This window comes from Magnolia sinica, chromosome 7 (genome assembly GCF_029962835.1).
Source record: "Magnolia sinica isolate HGM2019 chromosome 7, MsV1, whole genome shotgun sequence".
Lineage (NCBI taxonomy): Eukaryota > Viridiplantae > Streptophyta > Magnoliopsida > Magnoliales > Magnoliaceae > Magnolia > Magnolia sinica.
Window position 1 is genome coordinate 96,048,988 of NC_080579.1, and position 18,759 is coordinate 96,067,746.

General features: G+C 39.2%; 3 protein-coding genes across 6 annotated transcripts; 1 reads left to right on the plus strand and 2 right to left on the minus strand.

The window, feature by feature from the left end:
* Positions 1 to 1,782: 1,782 nt before the first annotated feature.
* LOC131251839 (brassinosteroid-responsive RING protein 1) lies at positions 1,783 to 2,742 on the plus strand. The gene has a single exon (XM_058252827.1). The coding sequence runs from the start codon at positions 2,027 to 2,029 to the stop codon at positions 2,540 to 2,542; it is 516 nt and encodes a 171-aa protein (XP_058108810.1). The 5' UTR covers positions 1,783 to 2,026; the 3' UTR covers positions 2,543 to 2,742.
* A 9,498-nt stretch (positions 2,743 to 12,240) lies between these two features.
* On the minus strand, positions 12,241 to 13,322 carry LOC131252190 (putative glucose-6-phosphate 1-epimerase). 4 transcript variants are annotated; one of them, XR_009174226.1, is made up of 4 exons: positions 13,057 to 13,322; positions 12,683 to 12,739; positions 12,440 to 12,592; positions 12,241 to 12,314 (listed from the first exon to the last, which is right to left on the minus strand). XR_009174226.1 is itself a non-coding variant. In XM_058253055.1 (4 exons), the coding sequence occupies exons 1-4, from the start codon at positions 13,258 to 13,260 to the stop codon at positions 12,275 to 12,277; spliced, it is 465 nt and encodes a 154-aa protein (XP_058109038.1). In that variant the 5' UTR covers positions 13,261 to 13,322; the 3' UTR covers positions 12,241 to 12,274. The 4 variants fall into 4 exon arrangements, 3 of the variants coding, with proteins under 3 accessions (XP_058109038.1, XP_058109040.1, XP_058109039.1); XM_058253055.1 differs by having other exon boundaries at positions 12,440 to 12,603; XM_058253057.1 differs by having other exon boundaries at positions 12,986 to 13,322.
* Positions 13,323 to 14,358: 1,036 nt separating this feature from the next.
* LOC131252192 (M phase phosphoprotein 10-like) lies at positions 14,359 to 15,228 on the minus strand. The gene is made up of 3 exons (XM_058253058.1): positions 15,099 to 15,228; positions 14,783 to 14,994; positions 14,359 to 14,619 (listed from the first exon to the last, which is right to left on the minus strand). The coding sequence occupies exons 2-3, from the start codon at positions 14,990 to 14,992 to the stop codon at positions 14,407 to 14,409; spliced, it is 423 nt and encodes a 140-aa protein (XP_058109041.1). The 5' UTR covers positions 14,993 to 14,994; positions 15,099 to 15,228; the 3' UTR covers positions 14,359 to 14,406.
* Between the last annotated feature and the right edge of the window lie 3,531 nt (positions 15,229 to 18,759).

The window sequence follows — 18,759 nt, forward strand, 5'->3', positions numbered from 1 at the left end:
TCTAAATTGTACGAACGGCTCAAATGAGATGAAAATTACATGGGCCCCACAATGATGTATTTATTATATCCATACCGTTTATCCAATCTTGGTGATCATTTTAGAGCATTTGAAAAAAAGTTGAATCATATCTAAAGCTCAAATGGACCACATCGGAAATAACAGCGAGAATAATGATTTTCACCGTTAAAAATTTTGATCCGAATCGTTCTCAACCCGATCTAACTCAGTTTCCCTAACCGAGTCGGACTCGGTTCAGGTCAGGCTAACTGCAAAACAGATTGAATCGAGTCAGATCTCCCGGACCTGATCCCGAATCGAAACTCGTTCGGATCAGCTGTTTGCATTTCGGATCGAATCGGGTTGGACCAAATCCAATCCGACTCGGTACGATGCCCAGCTCTTAGTTAAGGGACAGAAAAGTCACTTTTTAAGTAGGAGTAGGGCAGAAGTAGGGAGGTTTCCACATGCTCACACCTCATTCCACGTGGTCGCCTCTTTCTCGCTCTCTGCTGAATTTGGGAAAGAAGCCAAAAGCAGGAGCAAAGATTCCACGCCAGCAAATTAATATAAAATAAAATTTAACAAAAAAGAGGAAAAAAAAAGAGGAAAATTCAAGGGTAGGTCCTGTTCCCACTACTTTTACTTTCTCCGCCATTTGCTTTTCTCAGCATCCCCAAAACCTTGCCTACTCCATACGTCGGTATTTGCAACTCATGTGTCCCAACTCGACATACCTGTACGAGATCTAAGCCACCCGTCAGGTGGACCCCATTGTGCGTTTTCCGTGGATAAAACAACCTACACGGTTCTTCTCCCATGGGAGGCCGCAGAAGCATGTGTAAATTGAACGTGCACCGTGGTTGCATCCCTCTATTATGTGGGGCCAAAATAACTATAAGAACGGTATCTTTTTAGTGTTATCATACTTACAAGGTAGGAACCGTCTGATGAACGTATTAGATCTTACTTCACGCATGTGATCTAAGTTAGCACGTAGAGCGTCCAGAAAAGTGCACTCGCGCGAGTCTACTTGGAAAGACTCAAGCTTTGCGATTTTTCATATTTCCAGGACGCGGATTGCGTACTGAGTAACTCAACACGCTAAGTAAACTCTGTTGGGTCCACCGTGATGTATGTATATCATCCACGCCGTCCGTTCGTTTTATCAGATCATTTTAAGCGATAATATCAAATTTTAATCACTTAAAAGTCTCAAGTCAACCACACCAAAGTAAAAAAGATGAGGTAATAATTTCCACCGTTAAAACATTTCTAGGGACCACAGTGATGTTTATTTATCATCCAAACTGTTCATAAGGTCAAAAATACATAAATGAATGGAAATTAATAAATATCAGATTGATCCAAAACTTCTGTGGCCCCAATACATTTTCAACGGTCCACATTCAATTCAAACTCTTTCTTGGAGTGTGGTTCAGTAAAGATATTTACATATTTCAATTTTATTATTTTCAATTAAAATGATCTGATAAAACGAATGGACGGATTGGATAAGACAATTAAATCAAGGTGGACCCCACAGAGTTTATGGCGTGCTGAGTCGGTAAGCAATCCGCGTTCCCTTTTTCCATCTCTCATATCTTCTTCACAAAGCTAATAATCTCCTCTCTCTCTCTGTCTGCTTTATTTATTTTTCCTTTATCTTTTTCTTTGTTTCTTTTTATAATATTGGGAGTGACATTATCTTATCATTAAAGAAGGGCTTTTTTCGTCTCAGTGGAAGAAAAAAGCTGTCCCTCTTTCTCTTTAAATACAACCCTCTGCTTATGTAAATCTCCCCTTCTCTCCCTCTCCTCTCTCTCTCTCTTTCTCTCGTCTCCATTTCTGCTCTTGTAGCTGCTTCTTCTTTAGATTGTTCTTCCTCATACATAATTCGAAGCCCATTCTCCTCTTTCAATTTTTATTTTTTTATTTATATATTAATAAAAAACAACATCACCCATTCCTCTTTATTTATATAAAGAAAGAAAGAAAGAAAGAAAGAAAAACAAAAGAAGAGGAAATGGCTTCAGGAGAGTACTCTGGTTTGGTTATAACCCATCTCTTCTACAAGTTCTCCCTTCTACTCGCTCTTTTCCGATGGATCTTCTCTTGGGCTTTCAGACTTATGGGTCTAGACCCCTCTGATTCTTCCATCGACGCCTATCATCAGCCAATCGTCGCACCTTCATCTTCATCATCCCAAACCTCTGTTTCAGCTCAAGCGATCCGGGACAGCCTCCACGTTGCCACCTACGGTGAAGTTTCTGACCGGCAACCTAATGGAGACGCCACGTGTGCAGTCTGCCTAAACAAGCTGAGATGCCATGACAAGGTCTGGGAGCTCAGAAGCTGTTGCCACGTGTTCCACAAGAGATGTCTGGATAGATGGCTAGACCATGACGAACACAAGACATGCCCTTTATGCAGAGCCCCTCTATTGGGACCGTCACTGCCCCTGGAAAGTACGGAGACCAGCTGGGCCGTTGAACGGCTTCTCTATCACTTTGGAGACGATCTTCTCTTCCCTTCTTCCTGACCCTTTCCTTCCCTTCTCCTATTGTTTGTTTCATCGGCATACGGTGGAGGTGTATATACGATCGAAAGGAAATACTTTTGGTATTGTTGTATTATTGGTTTTTAATGAGGAGTTGGAGTATGTATACGGTGATGGTTAGCCGCGGCAAGGATGGTATCTATACGATTTACGTTTCAATACAAAGAGTATTTTGTATTGCCAATTTCCAATTTCCAATTTCAGTCCCTTTCTTTACCAATCTGTATATTGTACATCTTTCTTGTGAATACCTTCTACGTCTACGAGAATCTCATTCTGACAAAACGACAATCAACTAAAGTCTTGATACTCTGGCTTTGTATGACTCTTGATATGCGAAATGGTGCATGTGTTGTACAGTAACTCCAGCCAAACCGACAAACTGTTGTAATTCACTCTCACTAAATAATAATTTAAAAATCAGATTGGTTGACCAACGTTAGCCTTTGATTCGTGGACACCTGTTAGTGCAATAAAGATCATTGAATAATTCTCATTTTCAACCGTCCAATAAATATTTAACAATGTCACAGTCCGATAATTAAATAATCATAAATTTTGGTTTATGATACATCTGGAATCTACTATTTTGGACGGTTTAATTTGAATGACTTATATTGAGCATGTACAATTTTGAGTAATTTCTGAGTGCATGGGTATCATCCATCACACTTCCACCAGGGAAAAAAAAAAAACAAGAGGGATGTCCTATAACAGTCCATGATCCAGACCGTTAGTTGGGTGGACCACACTGTGGGAAATCCACAGTACACAAAGATTTCACTCGGTGGATGATCTTAACCATTGGATCTGTTAGATGCTCATGGGTGGTGGGAACAGAATATTAGATGGTTAGAATTTACATGAAAAGGTCCGCCAATTGGAAGGTTAGGATCGTCTGATCTGTAGTACTTGTGGACCGCAATCATCTTGGTGGGACCGACCACCTAATTAGTCAGACTAAGGATCATGGACTGTTATGTCATATTGCCATGTGTCCAGATTATTGCACGGCTAGATTTGCCCTCAAATAGAAGACCAAATCAGGACCGCTGAAGAGATGTTCCTAACCTCAGATGAGCCAGAGCACCAAAGATCGGGACAATAGGACGTTTTAAACATCTGAGATGTATTCCTAATTAGTAAAGTAGTTCAAAAAACCGTTTGTTGAAAAATTCTCTTTTAAAGGAGATGAATCCCACTCATAAAGGATCCAAGTCTTGCATTCTCCCAGCCCTCAATTGTTGTGGCCAGCAATCCATGACCCGTTGTCCGGGTTTGTGGTTTATGGACCATGTTCCCTTTAACATGTCATACAGCTATGTTTGTTGAATGGTTGAAATATTGGAAGGATAGATTATAGCATAGTTGGAAATTAAAAGATCAATTTGTTGCGCAACATGCCAACAACACAATGAACCGAGATTCAATTTTCGGTCTCACCCACAAACGATAAACAAGAAGAAATATAAACTACAAACAGAATCAATGTATTCCAAACAAACCACAAGACAAGATATACGTGGAAAAACCCCAACAAAGGTAAAAAACCACGGATGCAAACTTCCACTATAAAGAAAAACAAAGATTACAAGGCAATATACTAACCTTTCTCTTGAAAATATAGAGAAAACTCTTTACCCACACCTTAAAATTATTTCTCATACCCTAAAAAAGCCCTAAGGACACCTATTTATAGTTTAGGCAACTTACCTTTTGCACTTCTACGAAAAATCGACTCAAAAATCCGCAGTCTGCATCAAATCCGGAAACGAATCCACGTAACCTCGACTGGTCGAGCAGACTACTCAATCGGTCAAGCACGGGCCATGACCGGTCAAGCACCTTAGAACCTAAAACCTAATGCTCGCTGGACTTTGAGTCGAGTTAGTCTTCGACTAGTCGAGTGGGCCACTCGACCGGTCGAGCAGGGCATTCGACTGGTCGAGCCGCCCCCAAATGTGGTTCCACATCTCAACAATCTCCCACTTGGATACACATCGCCATAAACCTTCGTCTTCTGCATCTGGAATACACCACCTTCCCGTCTTCAAGCCTGAAGACCAATCAAAGCTGAACAGAGCTTCAACTTCTCCTGTGTGACCGCCTTGGTCAACATATCCGCAGGATTCTCACTTGTATTAATCTTCTCCAGAGCAATCGATCCATCTTCCAGTAACGAACGTATGAAGTGATATCTGATGGCAATATACTTGGTCATTGAATGAAATGCTGATTTCTTAGCCAAGTGTATTGCACTCTGACTGTCACTGTACAGCTTGCAATCCGCTTGCTTCGTACCCAACTCTTTCATGAAACCTTGCATCCATACCATCTCCTTGCATGCTTCTGTAACCGCAACATATTCTGCTTCTGTCGTACTGATAGATATTATCTTCTATAACTAAGAGATCCAACTGACTGTAATACTACCCAGAGAAAAAACATAACCTGTAGTGCTTCTTCTGCTGTCGATATCTCCTGCCAAATCTAAATCCACGTAGCCTTGTAGCTTGATTTCTAATCCTCCATAACACAACCCTACATCCTCAGTACCTACCAGGTATCTGAGGATCCACTTCACAGCTTCCCAATGTTCCTTCCCGAGGTTGTTCATGAACCTGCTAACAACTCCCACTGCTTGAGCAATATCTGGCCTCATGCTCACCATAACATACATGAGACTCTCAATAGCTAACGCGTATGGGACTTTATCTATGTAGTCTCGTTTCTCTTACGTCTTTACCCCTTGCTCCTTAAATAGCTTGAAGTGGTTGGCTAATGGAGTGCTAACCGACTTAGCACCTCTCATATTGAATCGATCAAGTACCTTGGCTATGTACTTTGCCTGTGACAAAACTAGTTTCTTATTTTTCCTATCACGCTTTATCCTCATGCCTAGGATTTGTTTTGCAGCTCATAAATCCTTCATGGCAAATTCTCCAGACAGTTGTCTTTTGAGATTTAAGATGTCCTTCATGCTTGAACCGGCCACAGGCATATCATCAATATACAGAAGAAGGATGATGTACGACGTATCAAACTTCTTCAAATAGCAACAATGGTCTGCATGACATCTCCTAAAACCGTTTCCCGACATGAAACTGTCAAACTTCTTGTACCACTGCCTCGGGGCTTGCTTCAGGCCATATAAACTCTTTTTCAATCTGCATACCTTGTTCTCCTTTCCTAGTGTCACGTATCCTGTCAGCTGATGCATATATATCTCTTATTCAAGGTCCTCATGAAGAAAGACTGTCTTAACATCTAGCTGCTCTAAATGTAAGTCCTCTATAGCCACTATACTTAAGACCATACGAATCGTAGACATTTTCACTACCAGTGAAAATATTTTAGTGAAATCAATACCTGCCTTTTGTTAAAACCCTTTCACAACCAATCTGGCCTTATACCATTTCGAACCATCATGCTCCTCCTTCGGTCTGTAAACTCACTTGTTATGAAGAGCTTTCTTATCCTTAGATAGACTGACTAGCTCTCATGTACGATTAGACTCAAGAGAGTCCATCTCATCATCCATGGCCTACTCCTACTTAACCCGTGTATCTGACTGTAACGGCTCTTCAAAACACTCCGGTTCACTATTATCTTTCAGCAGTAGATAATGTAAGGAGGGTGAGTATCGGACCGTGGGTCTCCTCTCTCGAGTAGACCTCCCCACAACCGGTGTCTGTGGCTCTGCCTCATAATGCTCGTGTGCATGATCATCGTATGACGCTGTAACACCCGTGTCTAGTAACTCTTCCAACTCTACGAATTCTCTCTTCAGCCTTATTTTCTTGCACACTGTCCTTATGCATCAATTTTTCATTGAAAACTACGTCCTTGCTTCTGATGATTTTTCTGTTTTCAGCATCCCAAAACTCGTAGTCAAAATTATGCTGCCCGTAGCCTATAAACGTGCACCTAGTGGACTTCGCATCTAACTTGTTTCTGTGCTCTGCATCAATGTGAACATATGAAGTGCAACCGAACACTCCGAGATATGAAAAGTTCACTTCTTTCCCAGTCCACGTTCCTTCTGGTAGCCCACTATCCAATGGTGCTGAGGGGCTTCTATTGATGAAATATGTGGCAGTATTCACAGCACCTGCCCAAAAGGTCTTGGGCAATCCTGCATGTAATCTCATCCTCCTGGCATGCTCAAGGATGGTCATGTTAATGCACTCAGCCACACCATTTTATTGTGGCATCCCTGGAATCGTTTTCTGATGTTTGATTCCATTTGTTGCATAATACTCCTCAAACATTTTATCACAGTATTCTCCCCCATTATCAGATCTGAGACACTTTACTGTTTTACATGTCTCGTTTTCTACAATTACTTTCCACTTCTTAAATGCATCAAATACATCAGATTTTTGCTTTAAGAAATAAACCCACATTTTTCTACTAGCATCATCAATAAAAGAAATAAAATAACGTGAGTCACGAAGAGATAATACATGTGCCAGTTCCCACACATCAGTGTGTACAAGCTCCAACAGATACGTCTTTGGAGCGCGTCCTGTCTTCTTGAAACTTATCCTTTTCTGCTTGCCATACACGCAGTCCTCGCAAAATTCCAAGTCAATAGACTTCAGCCCTGGTAGCTTCCCTTTTGACAATAGCACTTTCATCCCATTCTCACTCATATGTCCCAACCTTTGATGCCATAACTGCCCATTCACTCTAGTTGATACGACTGTGAGTGAACTATACGATCCCTAAGTCACGTACAAAGTACTTTCCTTCTTACCTCGAGATATCACCAAGGCACCTTTTGTGATCTTCCAGGAATCACTAGTGAATGTCGTCACATAACCGGTATCGGCCAACTACCCCCACTGAGATCAAGTTACATTTCAAACTCGGTACATGTCTAACATCCTTCAATTTCAAAGTCGTTCCATCTTTCTGATTTACATGAACGTCTCCCTTTTCAACAATACTGCACGGCTCATCATCACCCAGGTAGACTCTCTCGAAGTCACCTGATACATAATTATGCAGAACTTCCTTACACGAAGTGGCATAAAACGAAGCACCCGAGTCTATAACCCACGACTCATTCATCGCATCAAGAGACAAGATCAACGCCTCTATGTCACTCTCCTCAAATAAATTCACTGAATCCTTCCCGCCTTGAGAACTTCATTCTTGTTTCTTGAGCGCCCTACAATCACGTTTCATGAGCCCCTTCTTGCCGCAATGCCAACACCCGTCTTTGTCTTTCGATCCCTTGGACTTCTTCTTCGACTTAGAACATCCGTATTTATTGTCTCCTTTATTCAGCGATCTTCCTCTTCCTTCAACATTTAGAGCATTCCCTGAATCCCCTGAAACTCTTAATGTCTTTCTTCTAGATTATTCACTGAGAATTAGATTGGCTACATCATCAAATTTTAGTTTTGTCGACCCTGAAGAATTGCTTACAGCAATCACCAAACCATCCCAACTGTCTGGGAAATTGGACAAGATCAATAACGCCCTGACCTCATCCTAAAAAATAATGTCAACGTATTCCAACTGGCTCGTGACTATATTGAACTCGTTTAGATGTTCAGCCAAGCTCCCATCATCTGACATTTTCATGTCGAATAGCTATTTCATAAGATGAACCTTGTTGGACGCTGAGGGTTTTTCATACATGATGGCTAGGGCTTCTATTAATTCTTTTGTGGTTTTCACCTTGGATGTATTGAAGGCGACGCTCTTAGACAAAGAGAGTTGGATCGTTCCTAAAGCCTTCCAATCCAATAAAAACTATTCATCATCTGTCATCTTTTCTGGTTTCTTCTCTTTTCCTCGTAGAGGAATATAGAAGTTCTTTTGATATAGATAATCCTCCATCTGTATCTTTCAAAAGATAAAGTTTGAACCATCAAACTTCTCAATTCTAGTCTTCCCTTCTTCCGTCATCGCTCCCAATAGAACTAAACCAATGGTTTAGATACCAGTTGTTGCGCAGCACGCCAACAACGTAATGAACCGAGATCCAATCTCCGGTCTCACCCACAAACGATAAACAATAAGAAATATAAACTAGAAACAGAATCAAAGCATTCCAAACAAACCATAAGACAAGATATACGTGGAAAAACTCCAACAAGGGTAAAAAACCATGAGTACAAACTTTCACTATGAAGAAAAACAAAGATTACAAGGCAATATACTAACCTCTCCCTTGGAAGTACAGAGAAAACCTTTTGCCCACACCTTAGAATTATTTCTCATACCCTAGAAAAGCCCTAGGGACACCTATTTATAGTTTAAGCAACTTCCCTTTCGCATCTCTGCGAAAATCTAACTCAAAAATGGGCAGTCCGCATCAAATCCGAAAACAAATTTGCGTAACCTCGACTGGTCAAGCAGGCTGCTCGACTGGTCAAGCATGGGCCACGACCGGTCGAGCACGGGCCACGACCGATCGAGCACCTCGGAACCCAAAACCTGATGCTCACTGGACTTTGAGTCGAGCCAGTGCTCGACTGGTCGAGTGGGCCACTTGACCAGTCCGGCAGGGCACTCGACTGGTCGAGCGGCCCCCAGATGTGGCTCACATTTACAAATATACATGTATACATTGACATATATGCCATATATTTTAATGCTTGACGATTGATGGTGATATATATATATATATATATATATATATATATATATATATATATATATATATATATATATATATATATATATATATATGTGCATGTTAGATGTCGAAGGTTATATTAGTTAGTGAAGCGATTAATTGGATATAGAAGTTTGGGTCTATGATTGTTCTTTTCACAATTAAAACTGGGTATATAGCAATGACAGATGTATTTAAATAAGGTGTTTAGTTGACATGAATAATGAATGGATTGAGTTTTCAATAGAAGGTCGTGGCCGTTGATTGTGACGGTTAAAGCACTATCAATTTGGCGAATGACTCGGTTTGTTATTTTAGAACTAAACATTTTGATGTTCGTTATCATTTTATTTGACATGAGAAATGTGATATTACTCTTGATAAGATCCACACAAGCATGAATCTACCGGATATACTTACGAAAGTGATTCCTATAGAGAAATTCAGATTATGTTATACTTCTTTATGATTGAGAGAGGTGTAAAGAAGACGGAGTGTGCACGAAAAGCAATGATGATGTTGATATTATGATGGAGATTATTAGAGATACTAATAGCCACTTGAAGTAAAATAGCATAAAGATTGAAGTTACGGTGGAGATTGTTAAAATTGGTGTCTCCAATCTTTGTTAAAACAAAAGATTTCAACAATCGGCCGTTTGATTCGATCGATTGATAATATCTCGAATATATGAGTTTCCTCGCAAGATAATTTTTTTAGTTTGATCTATTCAAAAAATTTAGAAAAATCAAATTAATTTTCTAGACATTTTGAGCATTGAATATAAAGGCATCGTGTGTGTGTGTGTGTGTGTGTGTGTGTGTGTAGTGAGAGAGAGAGAGAGAGAGATGATAATCTGAATTGATTAAATGCTTGTTTTAAAGAGGAGCTAGGGTTTTGAGAATAGTTTTCACATCTGTTAGTCAATTCTATTTCTTGTAATTCGTTTTCATAGTGAATTGCTTGTCGTTTTCATATATTTGTTGTGGAAAGCGTAGACCAGCTACACATGATCGTCCCTGCAAATACCTCCACCACACTACGCCAAAATCGCTGATTTGCGACAGACCAAATCCGTCGTAAAACCAAATAAACGACGAATTTCGTCCGTCACTTGGTCTGCCGCTTTACTGGGTCCTTTTTTTGCCCGACGGATAAAATCCGTCGTTGAATCTGCGACGGATAAGGTCCGTCGTAGATTACCGACGGATAAGATCCGTCGTAAAAAATTAAAAATCCGTCGCTGAAATTCCAAAAAACAACCCAAATTATTCGTCATTTAAAATATTCTAAAAAACTATCGAAATTATTCGTCATTTAAAATATTAGCGACGGATAGAGTCCGTCGTTGATTTTCAACTTTTTTCAGAAATTAGCGACGGATTTGGTCCGTCGCTAAAATATCTCTAATTAGAAAAAATATCGACTGTTTTTTTATTGAATCTTACACCTGATAGTCATTCAAAAAATAATTCACACGATTGTTTAATAAGAAGCACATTCACAAGATTCAAAAGATTGGGCTGAATATGAAGCTGGACTAAATATTAATGTGTTTGGATGCTCAGTAGGCCTTAATAAAAAACTGAACTAAATATATAGTAAATAGTCAAAATTAGATCAGCAAATGATGAAATAGGTAATGAAAATCGACCATTACAGCCCATAAAACAGTTCAACAACCACCTATTATGCTGGCCATTACTGTTATTGAATACCTTGGGAGCGACAAACCACCTTATCTTTCCTAACATGAATCACTTTCAGATTGCCATGGCCTCGGTGGAACCTTGGAGCATTCCCAAAAGGAAAATGTAGAGATTAATGCCTAACCAAGAGATTTACCTTATCCATGGTGAATAGAGTTATCTTCGAAAGGTGGTCGAAGCAATGATGCCTTCTTAAGTTTCTTTCTTCCAGACGCACCAATGTATAGACAAAACTAGAAATAGTATAATGGCAATCGCTGCAACAGAGATTCCAGCAACAACTCCCATTGAAATTCCTGCTTAAAAGGACATTGTATATGCAATGAGTTTCAAAAGGCATCATATAACTCGAGGGGTTGGATTTCACATGCTCTTAACTGGTTAGAAGTTATCAGCTGGGTGAAGTATAACTTGTTGTCCAACCGGTTGGACTTGAGGGTTGTGTGTGTGTGTTCACACACAGTTCTATGGTGTGCCCCACCTGATAGTTGGATGGGCAAAATGCCATACAAACACCATGGTGGGTCCCACATGCCAACTAGTTGTGTGGATTTAGCTAAATGTCCCCAATGTGACACTTGGGGTGCCCAATCATCAATCCGGACCATTCATTCAATAGTAACATAGGGAGATTTTAGGCCAGGTCATCTAAAAGGTGGGGCCCACTTGAGACACTGCTTGATTTTTGCATGCGCTTGCAAGGTTGGCATGTGTGGTCACATGTAGAGGTGGGTGGAGGACTGCATGTGAGCTTAAGAAGCTTCATATAAAAAATTCAATTCTGAATTTGAACACTAAGTTTGAACAACAAGACAAATATCAAATCATAATTCAATCAGTGGATTAAATGAAGATGAGTTCTATGGTCCTATCCAATACAGGGATGTTGATTCTAATCCAATAGAGATTTTTCCATACCTGATGACAGAAATAGAGAAAAATGTGTGGAAAGCAAAGGAGAAACTAAATGGCTTGCTGTCGAGGTTCCTAATCCCCGATATCATGGTGAGATCTCCATTCAATGCAAGAGCCACTCTAAGACGGAACTCAAAACTGAAATGCCATGGCAATTTTTTTCATTAGCAAGACATCGCATACAAAATAAATAAATAACAGAGAAAATTTAACACGAAAAAGAGAATAGAAAAGAAGATACAAAGTTTCATCATTTTTCATCTGAACTACTTAAGGGCCAATTGGAAGGGTGGCAATTCCCAAGATTTTTTATTTATTTTTAATAGAAAAAAGATTTTAATCGAACAAGGTTAATGCAAAATAGCCCCATTAAAGGGGAAACACCTTAAAAGGGTCAACTGTATCAATTCATTTCATTTGGTCTCCCCATAGAAAACAAAATACATCAGGCTAAACTTATCTGATTTGATTAGTGCCACCCGCATGCAAACATGCCCTACAAAAGAGTTCCAAATTCCAATGACCCGATCAAGTTTCAATTATTGCAAGTCCAATACTACCCAAATGTTCTAAAGACAATGACAACCATAGCCCAACTGTCTATAGGTACTGGGTCCATACCAGTGGGGCCAACACTTCAGATCCTCTTCAGATGGTTTCAGTAGCAAGTCTAGAGAAGATTTGCCAATGTACTCAGCAGGATGAAGAGGTGGAGGATCATCATCAATGGTCCAAATCTTGTTCCTTGCAAACCCATGTTGCTCCAGTGATCCACTGTTTCCAAACTTCAAGAGCATTAAAACATGATGTTAGTCGGGAACTTGGAATTAGATACCACAGGAAAAGATATGAGCATGCATGAACCTGCGGGAAACAAATGGGGATTCCTCCTCGCATTGCTTTTGGTGGCTTAAATATAGCCTGCAGTAGATAAAAGACAATATTTCAGCAAAAGCTAGGATGATTTCTCTAGTACATGAAGTTTGTCACATAGCTCTGCAACTCATGAATTTTATGTTCTGAAACATTATCACCATTAACTTAAATGAGTTCAAAGTTATTTTCAAGCAGCACCCAAACAGGCCTAAATTTCAATAACATGAACAGAAGATTGCTTCCTAAAAATAGCAATGCCCCTGTTAATATATCAAGTGCTAGCCTAATCACCTGACCATAATGCCGAAATCCTGAAATGATGCCAAAATCCAGTTGGAGAATTATGCAATCCATGAGCCTACCTTCCATTGACTCAGCTTTTGCGTGAAAAAACTTCCAACTTCTGAGATAGAAAATTTAGAACCTGTGACAATCAGCGAGTTGCATAGAATGCATTGGAACATCACTCGTTCTTCACTGACAATCTCTCTAACAAAACAGAAAGAAAACAGACAAAAATCTGTTAGGCAAAAAATGAAGCAGCCCCTTCTGGCTCTTGTTCTCATCCTGCAGATATTAAGAAAGATTAAGAATGGGAGTTTTTAGTCCAACATTCCACATAAACGCAAACTTGCAACAACCCATTTCATGAGGACTTTTTAAGAGCACTTTTGTGAGTTGCTATCTCTAAAAAATAACACATACCAGCTCTTTTGAGTTCTTTTGGTGCTTTAGATGGCAAACTAGGTGCCCTTTGAACATCACCAAAATGCCCCTGAAACACCCATTCCATAATTTGTAATTGCTAGCTAACCTCCAGGCCCAGGAAAGAAAAAACAACATTTAGATATATTTAATGAAAGACGTCAGAAGTTCGTCGATCCTTAATCTGAAAATAGTATTGGGTAGTAGAATGAGCAGAAAAATCAGCATGAAAAGAAAGGATGGAATGATTGATTTAAAATAAACTTTAGTAGATATTTCTGGACTGATTTAAAATAATCTTCCCAACTGACTGACAAGAAAAGACTAAATTCCACAATTCTGTCCCCAATAATCAATACATACAACTCCATAGCCAATACATACCAATACATTACCAAGTTTGTCTCAACTTGCAAGAAAAAAGAATAGACAGATATGAAAACTAAGAATGTCAAGCTATGCTAACTTCTATATATACCAACTGTATGGACTATTTATGCAGTCATGCAATAATATAGAAACCATAAGATTTTGTATAGAGGAACACAAATGGCAATATCCAATTGATATGTGTCGACAAAAGTGAACCCAATTGGATCTTGCACCAACCTCCTTGCTATGTTAGTACACGTGCACTCGAGCATCATGCGATTCCCTAATATTAGTTACTGATTCAGACAATATCATATTCATGCACATTGCTTGTTAAATGCTTTGATGTCACCATCAACTTGTATAAAATTACATATACGGAACAAAGTTATAGACCCAGTTTGGAAAGAGTGAAGATGTGCATAGCCATTATTATTTAAAGGCTCTGACTTGCCTTTTCAGATGTGCTTTTGCTTGCTAAGTACAGACACCAACATTAACCAGAGTGGGGAAATTCCATCAAACTAGCTCAAAATGACAAGTGAACTCAATTCAGGAAGTGGATGAATTAAACAAAATGCCTATTTTTGTTGATGGCCATTGGTTCAATGCAAATATAGCAGCTTTTGAATGCATCATTGATCAAGAAAGGAAGAATATCTATTGGGAGTGAAGTATTTCATATAATAGCAAGTAAGAGATGAAGATACCTCAATAATCCTTTTTGTAATTAATTCTTCAAGGGATGCTGTAACCTCTTTTGTGATCATAGGAGGTGGTCTTACATTGTGCTCAAAATCCAGATCAACCTCGAGTGCACTGTTCTTCGGCCTTTTACTGGCAGTTACCTATCACCAGGAACCCAGCAGAATAATGATTTAACAAATCAATGACCAATCATGTGAATTTGATTCAAAGGATTGTGAACCAAATGCAAATACAAATACAACAGGGTAGAATCAGTAGATAGGCTAGCTGATGGATACAAGAATATTAACAATCAATCATTACCTCTCCCTGCATAGTCCAGGCGTTAGTTTCCAAGTTCTCTTTCTCCATCTGCTCAATTTTAGACTGGATCTTTTGAAGCTCTTTCTCGTGGGTTGAAAGAGTTCCTTTATCATCTTCTTGTTTCTCGGATATGCTCAGTTCTTCAGATCCATCGAAGGACTTCAGCTTTGTTGAACTTTTTTGCTTTTTAACCCCCAAAGAAGTCTTCATATCTGGAAAAAAGAGATGCCACAGCCAAAGCTAATCACAACAGAAAGAGAAAAATAAAATTGAGAAGATATGACGTTTAACATGTTTCATATCTTAGAAGATAAACCTTTCACATTTAAAGACGTCACAAGCTTCAAACTAGTTGCTTCATTATATTACTTACAACTAATTGAGAAGAGATCCCAATTTTTACAACATCCTCCTTGCTTGCTCCTAATATTCACAGTTCACCTAATCACACAAAACGTTATCATATCAAAAAACTTACATGATTTTAAATTATATTCACTCATTCACAATGATCTTCAATCATTTAACCATCAGCAAATCTAGTACTTTTTGAAAGGAATTCCAAAGGCCCACCATAAAGAGATGTGATCTACATTCATGAATTCATAAACTGAAATTGAAAGGAACTGAGATATACAAAAACATTTGCAAAAAACTATGATGCAACATCTTATGAGATATGATTAAAAGTACTTTTTCTCATAATTAATAGAATCTTATTAAAAAGAAAATCTAAGTTACAAACTAACAAATAGCCACCAATTAAAAAAGCATCCTGGTTTCAGTACACAATGATAACCATAAGATATATGGAGTTTGTTGGTGATATTTCTGAATATGTATGTATGAACTAACATGTTCTTTTTTCTTTTTTTCTTTTTCTTTTTTTTTTTTTTTTTTTTTTTTTTTTTTTTTTTGAGAAACAAAATTTTATTCACAAAGTGCCAAACCGGCGGCAAAGAATACAATGTTGCCAAAAAACTGTTGAATCCCACTCCATCCACAACAATCAACAAATCATGGAATTCCATGAGATGAAATCCTTGTGGGGCATACTTTCAAACACATGAAAGGCTTCCTCCATGTGTTTGGTGACATATACTCTTGGGCAACATATTGCTAGGGAATTTTGGCAAATGCAAATTTGTTTGGATACTTTCCATGCAAAGCAGGCCATTAGTTACCGATGCATGTGTTCATGTTTGAAGTATTGAATGTGGGCTTTTGCCATTTTATAGATAATGGACATTCTCAAATTAATTAGTGAAGAACTAAATGGAGAAGCTGGTCTTATTTCCCCGAAATGAAGGTACTAGTGGCCTTTTGTTGCTAGCGTTTGGCAGACATCAACATCACCAGCCTCACTTGGTAGCTTTTCTACTATCAAACGTTTAGATATAAAGCCCTAAGCAATTTAAAGCCTCTGTAAAGAAACTTCTATTACTCATTCCAGCCTTCCTTTATCTTGGGGGATGAACATAACTAAACAAAAGTGCCAAATGGAGCAATTTAAGTGCGTTTTGAACAACATGGCCTACTTAATGGAAATCTTTGTTCTTGCAAGTTATGCTATATTGACACATGTGGCTGCAAGTTGTTGTGCAAGGCCCCACCCACATGTGAGCATAGCAAACCTAACCCAGAACTTATGCCTAGGTCCAAGAATCAGGTTGGTCGCAAACTAGGTGAACCAAACATATATCAAAGATATGGGACAGCTAGCATTTAATCTATATCTATACCCTATCAAAGGTAGACTTTTGGTGCTTTAGACGGCAAACTAGGTTTCCAATCATGGGGGTTCCGAATCCAGGGGGTTTCCAATCATGGCGCTGGAAGAGAGATTGAGAGAGAACCACCACTATTAATCGATTGAAAGAGAGATTGAGAGAGAGAACGAGAGCATTACCTGATGTTCGTGAAGAGATCGACAGGAAGAGAGAGGTGGGAGAGATCTCTAGGGCCGGCGCTGGGAGAGGGACAGACGGAGAGTGGATGAGAGGGAGAGAGAAAAGGGGTCTCGTTTTAGGGGAGACCGATTGGCTACATGGGGTTGGTGGTCGGTGCTCTGTGGGCCCCACCATGATGTACGTGTTTCATCCATTCCGTTCATCCATTTTTTCAGATCATTTTATGGCTTTATACAAAAAATTTTAGGGATATAAATCTTAGGTGGACCACATGACAGAAAAACAAAATGAATGGATATTCACCATTAAAATCCTCCTAAGGCCCACTGTACTATTTATTTGAAATCCAATATGTTGATTTGGTCATAAAGATCCAGATGAATGGAAAAAATAAATATCATCTTGATCCAAAACTTTTATCGCCCCAAAACGTTTTTAATGGTCAAAATTCATTCAAAACTGTTTCCTATAATGTGGTCCACCTGAGATTGAGATATAGTTCATTTTTTTTCTCACAATATAAAATGATATATAAAAATATATGGACGGCATGGATGACACACATACATCATGGTGGGCCCCACAGAGCACCGAGTCAGGGGGAGTAGCCAATCCGTTCCCCGTTTTGGGGGGACGTGGATTAGATACTGACAGGTTGAGTAGCGAGAGTCGCTACTGAAGCGACGTCACCAGTTCTGTGGACCCCACTATGATGTATATGTTGTATCCACAACGTCCATTCATTTGGAGATATTATTTTAAGCCATGACCCAGATAACGAGGTAGATCCAAAGCTTTAGTGGACCTCACCAAAGAAAACAGAGGGAAGATTGATGCCCACCGTTAAAACCTTCCTAAGGCCTACCATTATGTTTTTTCGAAATCCAATCTGTTCAAAAGTTAAAAAAGACATTAAATATGGGAAAACACAAATATCAGCTTGATCTAAAACTTTTGTGGCCTTTAGAAGTGTGTAACGGTGGTGTCACTCTCCCCACTATTTTCTCTGGTGGGGCCCACTGGATCTTTAGATGTGACTCGTTCTTTGAGTCTTACCCTAAAATGACCTCTCCAGATGGATGGATGGCATGGATACAAAACATACATCATGGTGCGGGCCACAGAACTTGGTAGTGTCACTTCAGTAGTAGTGTGGCTACTCGACCTGTCAGTAGCCAATCCGCGCCGGTTTTAGGGACGTGGATTTCCTGCTAAAGCCTTTTGCAGGAAGTTACTGGGCAAGGATGTTGGGTGTGCCCACCACCATGTTTGTGGTAAATCTATACTGTTAATCCGTTTATAGAGCTCATTTTAGAAAAAGATACCAAAAACGAAGTGTATCCAAAAGTCAAGTGGGTCACACGAGATGAAATAGTGGGGATCCAGTAAGAACCGTTGAAACATTCTTACGGTCATAAAAAGCTTTGTTTCAGGGTTTTTTTTTTTTTTTTTTATATTATTTCTTTTGTATTTTCACTTATTGCCAGTGTTAATGACCTTATAAACTGTTTGGATGGCATATAAACATCAAGGTGGAGTCCAGAAGGTTTCAACCGTAGGTACTTGTTTCCCCACTGTTTCTTCTCGTGTGACCCACTTGATTTTTGGATCCAACTCATTTTTAGTCTCTTATCCTAAAATGATCTCTAAAAACGGATTAACGGAGTAGATTTTCCAAACACATGGTGTTGGGCCCCACCCAGCATCCTTGCGCAGGAATTTTTCAATGGTAGGGGTTCAATCACACTATTTCCTGTGGTGTGGTCCACTTAAGCTTTGGATATGCTTCCTTTTTATTCTTTAGACCTCAAATTATTTGTTAACGTGGATAAACGGAATGGATAAAATAAATAAATAACGGTGGACCCCACAAAATTTACTTTGGTAAAGGTAATGACTAACTCACCTAAATGTAGAGGGGTTTCCTTAAAACATTCATAATCATATATTGGGCTTGCCTTAATGTGATTCACATATCCAACCCACTCATTATGTGTGTCCCACTTTGATGAGGGGTCAAACCAAGTTTTAGCCGCATCCAAAACTCATGTGGGCCCCACTAAGTGC

Excerpts from the sequence above, each read along its gene's own strand:
- LOC131252192 (XM_058253058.1), bottom strand. The coding sequence starts at position 14,992 with ATGAAGACTTCTTTGGGGGTTAAAAAGCAAAAAAGTTCAACAAAGCTG. Across the intron at positions 14,620-14,782 it reads CCTGGACTATGCAGGGAGAG|GTAACTGCCAGTAAAAGGCC; the intron begins GTAATGATTGAT and ends TCCTGGTGATAG.
- LOC131251839 (XM_058252827.1), top strand. The coding sequence starts at position 2,027 with ATGGCTTCAGGAGAGTACTCTGGTTTGGTTATAACCCATCTCTTCTAC.
- LOC131252190 (XM_058253055.1), bottom strand. The coding sequence starts at position 13,260 with ATGAGAACAAGAGCCAGAAGGGGCTGCTTCATTTTTTGCCTAACAGAT. Across the intron at positions 12,740-13,056 it reads AAAAGCTGAGTCAATGGAAG|GCTATATTTAAGCCACCAAA; the intron begins GTAGGCTCATGG and ends TATCTACTGCAG. Across the intron at positions 12,604-12,682 it reads TCCCCATTTGTTTCCCGCAG|TTTGGAAACAGTGGATCACT; the intron begins GTTCATGCATGC and ends ATGCTCTTGAAG.